General features: G+C 44.4%; 1 protein-coding gene across 1 annotated transcript; it reads right to left on the minus strand.

Moving 5' to 3' along the window:
- Positions 1-6,523: 6,523 nt before the first annotated feature.
- Positions 6,524-7,479, minus strand: LOC140280325 (complement C1q-like protein 2). Its single transcript, XM_072375632.1, has 3 exons — positions 7,364-7,479; positions 7,131-7,256; positions 6,524-7,056 (listed from the first exon to the last, which is right to left on the minus strand). Exons 1-3 carry the CDS (start codon positions 7,440-7,442, stop codon positions 6,779-6,781), a joined length of 483 nt encoding a protein of 160 aa, XP_072231733.1. The 5' UTR covers positions 7,443-7,479; the 3' UTR covers positions 6,524-6,778.
- Between the last annotated feature and the right edge of the window lie 5,485 nt (positions 7,480-12,964).

Here is a 12,964-nt window from a genome sequence, read left to right on the forward strand (position 1 = left end):
TGCCAGGTTGGAAAATCCTGCTTTTTATCTCTTGTCTTTGGTTCCTTCCACAGATTCTTGATGGCCTTTAAGTTTGAACCTTTCCAAATTGTCTACAGCGCTCCTTATCAATAAAATCTTGACCTGGATGTCTGTTTTCAGTTACTGTCTAGTTTCTTTTTTCTTCTTTTACACTTTAAGAAGGATTTCTGGGAAACTTTCTGAGAAAAAAGCCCAAAACATGACATCATCTACACTGTATCAGCATCAGGACGGTACGTGTCCGGCTAAATGCTAATCCTTCATTTTCATCCCATCCACACTCACAACAAAGTTTTATTTACCTGTCTGGGAAAGTCTAATGCAGCGGCATTTATCAGTCAGGAGGGCCACGTTGGTGCCTCCAGAACAATGAAGGTCCGACGATAAAAGAGGACCACGGGAAGATTCTGGAGGAAAACCTCCGGCTTTTCAAGGCCACGGTATTCCTAACTATCACATGAAAATCCATCCCGTCTGGCTGCATCTCTATTTGTGTCCAAAACACCAAAGTTTGGATAAATCGGTCGTTTACTGGCCGCCTTCAGGTATGAAAACCACTGACTGGTTTTGATTGGAGCACTTCATCGATCTTTGTATGAATTTCAGTCAGAAGCAGCTTAAAGGTCTAATAATAACTGACTGTGAATCAAAAATGGGAATAGGTGTGAATATGTTTTTAAAAAAGCTGCAGTTCTTACATGTAATTTAATTTAAGAACTCAAGTTCATTCACGTTTTGTCTTGTCTTAACTTATTTAATTGAACATACATCCATTTATGCTTTCTTGGGCTTGTTCTGTGAAGCAGGCTGAACCCTGACATGTGGAGCCCCACACTGTTCCTCACCTTTAGACCTGTTTGCATCAGGAATGGAGCATAATTCCACCTGATTTAAAGTGTTATTTGGGTTTATATCTGTGGACTTTTTCCTTACAAACACAATCAGTTCTGGCAAAATATCTGCCTCCAAACATTCACAAAAGGGCCTTAAATCGATAAAGACAAATAAATAAAGACCTCAAAATATGATCTGCCTCCAAAACACATCATCCACACGGCGTGTTTAACGCATGCCGTCAGCATGCTGACGGAGCTCTTGTTGGAGCTTGTTTGTCACTTGGAGGGAAACTCAACTGACCGTGATGAAGCGTTCATGACGAAGGCAACAAAGCGTGTCTGAGAGTTTCTCAAAGTGAAACTGTCTCCTCCACAAACCTGCTGCCATCAAACAATGACAAAAGAAATGTGACCTCCTTGTGAAAAAGGAAAAAACACATTTTCCTGAACATTTAGCACTTTTTTTTACTCACACGTGTGCAACACGCGCCATGCACTGCAGCCAGGACGGCGTTTCATGTATTCATCCTACTTCTATGTATTTTTATTCATTTATATATTCTATTTGACTTCTTTATTCCTACAGTTTTATTTCCTACTTTATATAAAGTGATGCAAATCTTTCTAAATAAATTTGGTGTCACTCTGGGATGTTCTGCCATGGTTTCATGCTGATAAATAATGAATAAATATGAATAATGAGCTGAACTCGCAACTGTAACTGAGATAAAAACTATAGATTGTTTCTAAACAACAAGTTTTATCTTAATGTGACATCGTTGGGATGTTCCTGTGTTTACAGCAGTAAATAACAAAAGCACCAGATCCACCCAGATAACAAAAGATGTCGATTCAATGTTGATTTAAGGTCATTTTTGGTTTAAATTGAGCCGACGGGAGCTCGGAGTAGAGCCGCTGCTCCGCCACATAGAAAGGACTCAGCTGAGGTGGTTCACCTGGTGAGGATGCCTCCTGGTCGCCTCCTTTTGGAGGTGCTTCACCTTTGTTCCGTTCCCAGAACTCTCTGGAGGGATTATACATCCCATCTGGCCTGGCAACACCTCGGGCTGGAGGGGCGTATGTCTGGGTTTAACTCCTGGACCTGACGACGGATGGAAGGTTGATTTAAGTGGAAAATCCTTTGTTTTAATAGGTCAAATGTTGAAAATGTTTAACTGAATCAACACTGTATTATAGGTCAATTTTGCAGACTGAAATGCGAATGTTTGATCAACACAGTCTCAACATGTGGCGCACAGCTGCACCTGTCTTTATAAGAGAACTGAGTCACACCATTTACATTGTAAATGAACCATCGTACAAAGTTAACAAAGTATCATTATATAGAAAATGACTATAGAGGTAAAAACTCATCAGTTTTTCCATGTTTAATTGATGCGTTTTTAAATGTGTTAATCAGAGTCAAAGAGGGGTTTCTCAGTATATTACAAGAATACTGGCTTGTTTATTTTCCCATCATACGATGCAAATGAAGTGGGGCAATGGTGTCTCAGACCCAGTTAAGGTTATGGTGAGCATCACACTATTCTTTTTCTTTCTTTTTGTTCCGTGTGCTGCACCCTCAAAATGAACTGCCAAAAACCACGTGGGCAATGACAGTGAGACCTGGAGGGGTGTGATTGGGAGGAACGGCCCCCCCGATATGAATCAGAGTGGTGTTATGTTGTTGGACTTCTGTGCCAGTCATGGACTGTCCATAACGAACACCATGTTCAGGCATAAGGGTGTCCACATGTGCACTTGGCACCAGGACACCCTTGGCCGCAGTTCGATGATCGACTTTGTGGTTGTATCATCGGACTTGTGACCATATCTCCTGGACACTGTGAAGAGAGGAGCGGAGCTCTCAACTGATCACCACCTGGTGGTGAGTTGGCTCCGCTGGTGGGGGAGGATGCCGATCAGACCTGGCAGGCCCAAACGTATTGTGAGGGTCTGCTGGGAGCGTTTCTCCGAATCCCCCGTCAGGAGGAGCTTTAACTCCCACCTCCGGCAGAGCTTCAACCATATCCCGGGGGAGGTGGGGGACATTGAGTCCGAATGGGCCATGTTCCGTGACTCCATTGCCGAGGCGGCTGATCGGAGTTGTGGCCGTAAGGTGGTCGGTGCCTGTCGTGGCGGCAACCCCCGAACCCGCTGGTGGACACCAGTGGTGAGGGAAGCCGTCAAACTGAAGAAGGAATCCTATCGGGCCTTTTTGGCCAGTGGGACCCTGGAAGAAGCTGGTAGGTACCGGCAGGCCAAACGGGCTGTGGCTTCGGCAGTTGCCGAGGCAAAAACTCGGGCCTGGGAGGAGTTCGGTGAGACCATGGAAAACTTCTTCCGGACGGCCTCGAAGAGATTCTGGTCCACCATCCGGCGTCTCAGGGGGGGGAGCGGCTCACAGTCAACACTGTGTACAGTGGGGACGGGGCTTTGCTGACCTCAACTAGGGATGTTGTGAGTCGGTGGGGGGAATACTTCAAGGAACTCCTCAATCCTACCAACACGTGCTCGGAGGAGGCAGAGTCGGAGAGCTCGGAGACGGGGCCTCCCATTTCTGGGGCTGAGGTTGCCAAGGTGGTCAAAAAGCTCCTCGGTGGCAAGGCCCCGGGAGTGGACGAGGTCCGTCCTGAGTTTCTCAGAGCTCTGGATGTTGTAGGGCTGTCTTGGCTGACACGCCTCTGCAGCATCACGTGGACATCTGGGACAGTGCCTGTGGACTGGCAGATCGGGGGGATGGTCCCCCTCTTTAAAAAGGGGGACCGGAGGGTGTGTTCCAACTATAGGGGTATCACACTCCTCAACCTCCCTGGTAAGTTCTATTCGGGGGTACTGGAGAGGAGGATCCATTGGATAATCGAGCCTCGGATTCAGGAGATGCAGTGTGGCTTACGTCCTGGCCGTGGAACAGTGGACCAGCTCTATACCCTCGGCAGGATCCTGGAGGGTTTATGGGAGTTCACCCAACCAGTCTACATGTGTTTTGTGGACTTGGAGAAAGCGTTCGACCGTGTCCCTTGTGGAGTCCTGTGGGGGGTGCTCCGGGAGTATGGAGTGCCGGACCCCTAGATAGGGGCCGTTCGGTCTCTGTATGGCCGGTGCCAGAGTTTGGTCCGCATTGCCGGCAGTAAGTCGGATACGTTTCCGGTGAGAGTTGGACTCCGTCAGGGCTGCCCTTTGTCACCGATTCTGTTCCTAACTTTTATGGACAGAATTTCTAGGCGGAGCCAGGGCGTTGAGGGGATCCGATTTGACGACCTCAGAATTGGGTCTCTGCTTTTTTGCGGATGATGTGGTTCTGTTAGCGTCATCAGGCTGTGACCTTCAGCTCTCACTGGAGCGATTCGCAGCCGAGTGTGAAGCGGCTGGGATGAGAATCCGCGCCTCCAAATCCGAGACTATGGTTCTCAGCCGGAAGAGGGTGGAATGCTCCGGGTTGGGAATGAGATCCTTCCCCAAGTGGAGGAGTTCAAGTATCTCGGGGTCTTATTCACGAGTGAGGGACGAATGGCGTCTGCAGTGTTGCTCTGCACCGACCCGTCGTTGTGAAGAAGGAGCTGAGCCAGAAGGCAAAGCTCTCTATTTACTGGTCAATCTACGTTCCTACCTTCATCTAATGCCACGAGTTGTGGGTAGTGACCGAAAAAACAAGATCGCGAATACAAGCGGCCGAAATGGGTTTCCTCCGCAGTCTGGGCTCTCCCTTAGAGATAGGGTGAGAAGCTCAGTCATCTGGGAGGGGATCGGAGTAGAACCGCTGCTCCTCCGCATTGAGAGGAGTCAGATAAGGTGGCATCTGGTTAGGATGCCCCCTGGACGCCTCCCTGGTGAGGTGTTCCGGGCCCGTCCCACTGGGAGGAGACCCCGGGGAAGACCCAGGACACGTTGGAGAGACTATGTCTCTCGGCTGGCCTGGGAACGCCTCGGGGTCCCCCCGGAAGAGCTGGAGGAAGTGGCCGGGGACAGAGACGCCTGGGTTTCTCTATTAAAGCTGCTGCCCCCGCGACCCGACCCCCGGATAAGCAGCAGATGATGGATGGATGAATTAACTAACACATGTAAAGCAAATTACTTCCACTGGACACAGATATTCTAACAATAACAAATATGAAATTACTGTTCCAGTGTGCCACACTTACACTTCTCCGCACCTAGCTACTATAGCTATTACAAATGAAATAATATAATATAAATAAAAATGACAGCCACGCTGGAAAAACACAAAACTAAATAACTAGAAAACCCCAAAGATAAATAACAAACCTAAACTGTACAAAACACGGACTGAAGCCTATGCTTATGGGCATAGAGACGGTGACGGGAAGGATCTGACAAAGACTTAAAGGGACTTGGAGACTGAATACTGGGAGAGCGATTAGTGATGGGCGACACCTGATGGGAATTAACACGGCGATGGGGGTGGAGCTGGTGACTGACAGGAGGGAACTGAGGGAAACAGGAAATGGCAAGATTAAACTAAACAGACTCATGGGAAACTAGACAACCAGAAAAAATACAAAATAACTTGGACCATGACAGCTCCCCGCTCACAATTTGAGCAGTGAAAACGTTCAGCTCATCTGGGAGATTAGTGCCATGACTTTTAGTTATTCCAACATTTAGTTTTTAAGTTTTTAAAGCTGTAAAATGATTGGACAATCTGTGGTCTTTGGGCGACTTGTTGCACCATGACTGTGGTGAAGCAAGTTTATGCTGTGATCTCTGGTGTCTCAAAATTTGTAATATCTAAAAGATCAAACCGTTGCCAAGTTTTGAGTTTGAGAGACAATTAAATCCACTTTAAATCTCCTCATGTATGTTCCTGAGGTTCCCTTCCTGAGGTCTGTTGTGTCATCGTTGTTTAGCTTTTGGAAATGAGGAAGTTTTCAAAGTCCATTTGAGATGAACCAGGAAAAGACCTGATCAGATAACACGAGTTTAAACTGAGAAAACCTGTATGACAGAGTAGACAGCAGTGATAAAAGACACCATTTTTAGATTTAACAACTTAAGTTTTCATGTCCATTAGATTTTGAATGGCCTATCAATTATTTAATAACAAAATAAATAGTCTTGTGATGTTAGAGCTGCCTGATTAGTCAGTCCTGCTGTTCTGGGCAAAATGCCAACAAGAAGACGGCAAGAGTAAAAAGTATTGAACTAAAGTGCCAAATGTTATGTAGATGAAAATGAAGAAAGAGATTTATGTCCCCAGACAACATGTTTTTACCCCAAAGTGTTTCTGGGTCTCATATCTTAAAGACTGCCGCAAACCTCCGGTCCGACATGTGTACCTGCCTGGATTTCTACTCAGGCACTCTACTGGGACCACTTCATCCACCCGCCCCCCTGCAGCACAGTTTATTCACTCCGTGCTCTGTGACAGTCGGCTAACTTCACACAGAGTTTGCTGCTGATAGTTTTGTGCAACAGGGCAGGATATTTATCAGATTTTGACAGTGAAAGACAACTTTGAGTAAGATGGACGTTCTTACCGGAGTGAATGAAAGCATAAAGACGAAGGTCCAATAAAATGTTTCCACCTACATCCCTCTATGGGAAAGATGTTTCCTCACATTACTCTGATGTTACATTTGATTTTCTGATTTCCCTCTGTTGACGTGTATGTTTGAAACAAATGAAGAAATATTCTCAGACGTTGCTGCTTTGACACATTTATTCTTTATTGAGAAAACTCAGAATCAGAAAAATAATCCATTTGAATCATGAGAAGTAATAAAACAGCCACATTTTCAATTTATATTCATCATTATTTGCATTTTGATTTGGATTAAGAGATAGTTTCATCAGACAGAATTATTTTGATTGCAGATGATCAGATAAATGTCAGATTAATACGATTAAGGACAACAGGAACCAGCAGATCATCTTTCAGAAACAGAGAAACTGTTTTTCTCTCACATGATAAACAGCAGACGACCGCTGAAGGTTGTGTGGTGATTTTGATTGTCATATATTCTTGAATGATGCCACTGTTGTACAAATACTTGATCTCCACTCTCCAGAAGCAGTGTAGCACCATTAGAAGAACTTGCAAACTGGTACCGCTGATGTTCATATGCCAGGAAGATTCTCTCCCCGTTTCTCACCAACGCAGCGCCTGAAGTAGGACCGCCTTGTCCACTTACGTACCACTCAAAGTGGTAGGCTCCTTTCACCGGTGCAGTGAAAATACCTGCAGGATGTTTGCTGTTTAATGGAAAATCCAATCTGAAATTTGCTCAGACTTGTATTGATACAGTTTGTTACCTGTGTGATCGTTGTAGGCATTTCCAATGTTTGTTACGACATGTCTGAAGACCAACGTAGTGAAAGTGTTAAAGGGTCCAAAATATCTGTGGCTGTCAGTCAGAGCAGCTGAGAAAGCCACCTGACCTTAAAGAGGGAATATCAGAATTTAAGATGTTTTTGAGTCACACGTTCATCAAAGTTTTGTCAAAGTGATAAAAACATAATCAGAGCTGTGATGATTTCCTCGTTACCTTCCAGCTGCTTCTTCAGAGTCTCGATTTCAGCTCCCTGACTCTCAAACTTTGCTGCATGTGACGAAAAACACAACATAAATGGCTTTTTAAAATTAAATTTTGCTTCAATTCTCTGGAATCTTCTTTTTTCACCCAGAAAAAATACAAAATATGGCTCCTTCATTCCTTCATTATCTAACAAAACACTGTACCTGCACTCTCTTTTTTTAGGGACCTGAGCTCCAGCCTCTGTTCGGTCAACGAGGCGATCATCTCTCTCAGAGCAGCATGGACGTCCGGTGAAAATGACTGCTGCAGTGCCAACGCCTCCGTCTGATCCGTGGAGACGGAGAGGACCACAAGAAGCAGCGGGAGAAACAGAGTCATCTTCATTCTTTCTCTGGAAATCTCAACACCTCGACTGTGTCCCCTGCAAACCTGAGAGGTTTTTATAGCTCGAAAAAAGAGGTGTGAGGATGAGGGAGTTAAGGTTAAGATCAGGTGACATTTTTTTACCAAAACTATTCAGGAAGAATGTGTTTGCTAGCACAGAGGAATGCCCTCATGCAGCATAATGAACAACAAACAGTTGGTTTGTGCAAGGGTCTGGCCACATTTTCCCCCATTTTATTATTTTTTTAAGTAGAATCTCAGTTTAAAAGAAGCATGCCACCTTTTAATCTAAGTAGGTTTTACATGTTCAACAATGAGGAACCATTCAGAGTATCCGTAAGAACCAGAAAAACACCAACCTCAGTTCCAGTAAATGTTGATCACTGAAAAAGATGGTAAGATGGTTCAGATCTGATCAGACCTGTTTTTCAGGCCTAAATGATCACAATATAATAAAACCTGTAAAAAGGAGGGTATCTCCGCACTTTGCAGGGATTTGTTTCTGTTGGTTCACTTCAAGGCATGACCTCCGACCTGCACTTTGCTGGTTCCCAGTCAGGTGTGAAGTGGCCAAGATGAAAGTCATCCCCACCAAATCTGAGGTCACAGTTCTCAATCAGAAAACGATGCAGTGCTCCTTTCCTGGTCGGGGTTGGCTTTTTGCCTCAAGCTGAGGAGTTTATAAATCTCAAGATCTTGTTCACGGGTGATTGTCAGGAGTATGATGCATGTTTAATTATATTTAGTGTTTTTGTTGCAATTCGCGTTCTTGCATGTATTGTTTTGTTAACAAGTAAGTGGATCCACCTGTGGCTGACTTTGGCACCAGCCAATCGGGTGCTGGGACTGGCATCTAGATTGTTTTAAGGAGCTCAAGTAGCCAGGACAAGAGGGGCAGAAGAGATACGACAGGAGCGGTTGGTCGGCGCGGACGTGGACAAGCGAGAGGCGGCGGCAGCAGCGGTGGCGGCGGCAGGAGGGACTCGTGGGCTGGCCAGAGACGCCGGAGCAGTGCATTGGTAGCTGTTGGGACGCAGTGGCAGAAGCAGGAGTTTCTGCCCGAAATAGTCCGCATAGTTGTCTGCCGCCCATGTTCTTTGTTTTTTAGGTCCACGTCCGTAGCACTGAGGAGCACCGGGGACCAGCGGAGCCGACCAACCAGGAGCCGGGATTGGCTGGAGTGGCAGGGGCAGTGGTCGTGGCACACCCACTGTAATTTTAGTAAAGTTTTTAATTGTTTTTATTTTAACGGAGGGATCCCAGCTGTTTTTAAGGACATTGTTGTTTTTAATAAATGTAGTTTGTAATTGTGCATCTAAGCTGTGGCTCGTTAGTACCGCTCACACTCGTAGTCACAAGAAAGAACCACAATAGGGTGGAGAGGGGTGGTTAGTAGGTGGTCGCGGATAATTCCAAGGGGACGACCACCCCCCTCCTGCACCCCATGACATGATGGCAAGATGGAACAAGAGATGGACAGACAGATCAGGGTTTCGTCAGCAATATTGAGGGTGTTCTGATCCATTGCTGTGAGGAGGCAGCTGAGCAGAAATGTGATGCTTCTGATGAACTGGTCCAACTTTGTTCCAACCCTCAATGGAGGGATTATACATCCTTTGTAGCCTGGGAAGGCCTCAGGATCCCCCAGGAGGAGCTGGAAACGGTCACTGGGGAGATGGATGTCTGGGTTTCCCTCTTGGGCCTGTCACCTCTTTGACCCAACCTCAGATAAGTTAGGGGAAACCTGAGAAAATTAGGGGAAGTCGATGGTTGATAGTTCCTTCTTAAATCGGTTCGGAATCTTATTATTTATATGGTTATGAAAAGGACACTAAACCCAAAGTTTGTTGTGTTTTGATAGTAAACAGTTGTGATAATGCTGAAAAACAGTGTAATGTTCTTGTTAAATTAGCTCAAGAATCCATCCATCTTCTATACCGTCGATCCGTCGGTTGGGTAGCGGGTGGGCTGGAGCCTATCCCAGCAGTCATCGGGCGAAAGGCACACCCTGTCCATCACAGGGCCACATAGAGACAAACGAGACAAACAACAATGCACACACTCCCTCCTATGGACAATTTGGAGTCACCAATTAACCTGACATGCATGTTTTTGGATGGTGGAATGAATCTGGAGTACCTGGAGAGAACCCACGCATACACGGGGAGAACATGCAAACTCCACACAGAAAGGCCCAGATTGAACCTGAAACCCTCTTGCTGTGAGGTGACGGTGCTAACCACCACACCACCGTGCAGCCCCACTTGAGCAGCATTTTGGATCAGCTGGATGCTTTTCAGAGAATCTGTGGGACAGCCCAATAATAAAGAATTACAGTAGTTCAGTCCTGAAGTAACAAATGCATGAACTAGTTTCTCTGCATCACCCTGAGACAGGATGTTGTACATATGTACATATGTGTGCAATCCATATGTAGAAAAATGTGCTGTGAAGGACTGATGGAAACTCATTACATAATGTTTCCTCAAACTTTTGGTATTTAATTGACTAACAGATAGCTGATTAGTGACCAACATTTGCCAACAATCAAAGTCAGGAAAAATATGGTGAAATTACTCTGAGAAAAAGGTTTTTAAAACGTTACATTGCAGCTTGAATAAATCCTCTTACCTGTTAATATGAGTAAGTTTTGCTTAGTGAAAAATGAGGAACAATTCAAAATATAAAAACATTAAGAACCAGGCAAACATCAACCTCAGTTACAGTAAAAGCTTGTTGATCACTGAAAAAAAGATTATTATGTTCAGATCTGGTCAGACCTGTTTTTATACACCATAGTCACAGTCTAATACATGACCCGACTGTTATGTAACTAATGACACTTCAACATATCCAATAGATTACAAGCAACAATTTGATGTATATTTTACAGCTGTGACTCTGTATACCTATATATATATATATATATATACTGGGAAAGTATACCAGCACACGAAGAAATCGTCATCTTTAGGGTTGTGGGTTACATGTAGGGTTGTCATGATACTAGTATCTCAAAATGATACATTAACAATCCCAAGTCCTCAGACTTTGCCTCCGAAATGGAGGACATGTCAGCCGGATTGAGGACATCCTCAAAGTAGTCCTTCCACTGTTCAACAATATCCTCCATTCGCGTCAGCCGTTCGGCAACCTGGTCAAGCACAACCTGGGAAGGTCCCTGCTTTCCCTTTCTGAGACATCGAATGGTTTGCCAGAACACCACTGAAGTCAAACTAAAGTCCTTCTCCATAGTCTTCCCAATTTCGTGAAGCACCCTCGTTTTAGCTTCAGCAACTACCAATGCTGCAGCCATTTTACCTACTCTGTACCTGTCTTCTGCTTCAGCTGACCCCCCGGACAACCAAGACCTTTTCTTCACCTTGACATCGTCCCTCACCACTGGCCTCCACTATCGCAGCTCATCGGACAAGAGCTAACACCCCCGACAACACAGCTCTCAGGATCATGGGAATACTCAAACACCTCAACCATGTTAAGGTGGTGAATCAATGGAGGACTACAGAGGAAAATATTCAATTTATGTTTTGGTGAAGAGGAGAGGAGATTATAGATAAACGGGCATTTTTTCAGTGGCAAAACTAGAAAACCAGCACTGGGAAATTGCATTCATTATTATACTACCAAAAGTGTTCATTCACCCTTCCAAATTTCTAATAATTTAATAAACTTTAAAGTCTGGGTCTGGCGGTTCCCAAGAGAAGGGTACTTATCTGGCTGCATTGTGCCAAGTGTAAAGTTTGGTAAAGGGGGGATTATGGTGTGGGGATGTTCTTCAGGAGCTGGGCTTGGCCCCTTAGTTCCAGTGAAATTAACTCTGAATGCTTCAAAGTTAATTTCATACCGAGAGATTTTGGACAATTTTATGTTCCCAACTCTGTGGAAACAGTTTGGGGATGGCCCCTTCCTGTTCCAACATGACTGTGCACCTGTGCACCAAGCAAGGTTCAGAAAGACATGGATGAGCCAGTTTGGTGTGGAAGAACCTGACCTCAGCCCGATAGAACACCTTTGGGATGAGTTAGAGCAGAGACTGTGAGCCAGGCTTCTGTCCAACATCAGTGTCTGACCTCACAAATGTGCTTCTGAAAGAATGATCAAAAAACTCCCATAAACACTCCTAAACCTTGTGGAAAGCTTGCCCAGAGGAGTTGAAGCTGTTATTAGCTGCAAAGAGTGGGCTGATGTCATATTGAACCACATGGATAAAGAATCGGATGTCAATTAAGTTCAAATGTGTGTAAAGGCAGATGAGTGAATACTTTTGTAAATACTGTGTATTTTTAAGTTAAGGACACTTTTGTTTGGAGAGAGTTCATTTGTGTGTGCAAGCCACAGACATAAGAATGTGCTGTGAGGGAGTGATGGAAACTCATTACATAATGTTTCCTCATACTTCCGGGATTAAATTTCACAGAAAGGTTGTACATATCTGTCACAGTCAGTGGCCAACAATCAAAGTAAGAAGTTTTTAAAAGTTACATTTCAGTTTGAAAAAAATAATCTCAACTGTTAATATACGCAAATTTTGTTTGATGAAGAAAGAGGAACCAAATATGAAAACATAAAGTACCAGGAAACTATCAACCTCAATTACAGTAAGAGTTTGTTGATCACTTTAAAAAATAAAAAAGGACATGTTCAGGACTACACAGACCTGTTTTTTTTCTTTTTTCCACCTCAGTCACAGGCCAACTTATATCCTGACTGTTACCTCTGATGGTACTCCAGTGTTTTATTTATTTGTTGTTAAACAATGAGTTTACAGATTGACCAAAGCGCTCCCGCCCTTTTTCCCCTCTGCCCGCCAACTTCAAACAAAGAAAGGTCTCCATAGAAACCAGACCTTACCGTCCAGCAGCTGAACCAATCAGAGGCGGGGGACGGTACAGTGGAATTTGCATGCAAGCTCGATGGGGGGGGAAAAGCTTTTCTTCTAAGCCTATTTTTGTTCCTCCGTGTTAATATTTAATGAAAAATATAAATAAATAAAAAAAAGTGCACAATATTAAACAGTATTATTTTCGACATTTAGTTTAAATAAATTCTGCATTTATTTACTTTTAGAGACAACTGTCAATGGGTGAGATTCTATTTTTCTGCTAATCTACATCCGTAATATTATTGCGCTGAAAACGGTAATAGTTATAGACGGTTTTACTCTTTGAGAGGTTTGTGTGGCTCTTAAAAGAGCCGTTATGTAGT

This window comes from Leuresthes tenuis, unplaced genomic scaffold (assembly GCF_036924035.1).
Source record: "Leuresthes tenuis unplaced genomic scaffold, fLeuTen1.0.hap1 SCAF_21, whole genome shotgun sequence".
Lineage (NCBI taxonomy): Eukaryota > Metazoa > Chordata > Actinopteri > Atheriniformes > Atherinopsidae > Leuresthes > Leuresthes tenuis.

What these genes read in the sequence shown, in the direction of transcription:
- LOC140280325 (XM_072375632.1), bottom strand. Translation starts at nt 7,442, where the DNA reads ATGTTGTGTTTTTCGTCACATGCAGCAAAGTTTGAGAGTCAGGGAGCT. An exon ending in TCTGAAGAAGCAGCTGGAAG is followed by an intron (nt 7,257 to 7,363) that starts GTAACGAGGAAA and finishes TCCCTCTTTAAG; the next exon opens with GTCAGGTGGCTTTCTCAGCT. An exon ending in TGCCTACAACGATCACACAG is followed by an intron (nt 7,057 to 7,130) that starts GTAACAAACTGT and finishes AACATCCTGCAG; the next exon opens with GTATTTTCACTGCACCGGTG.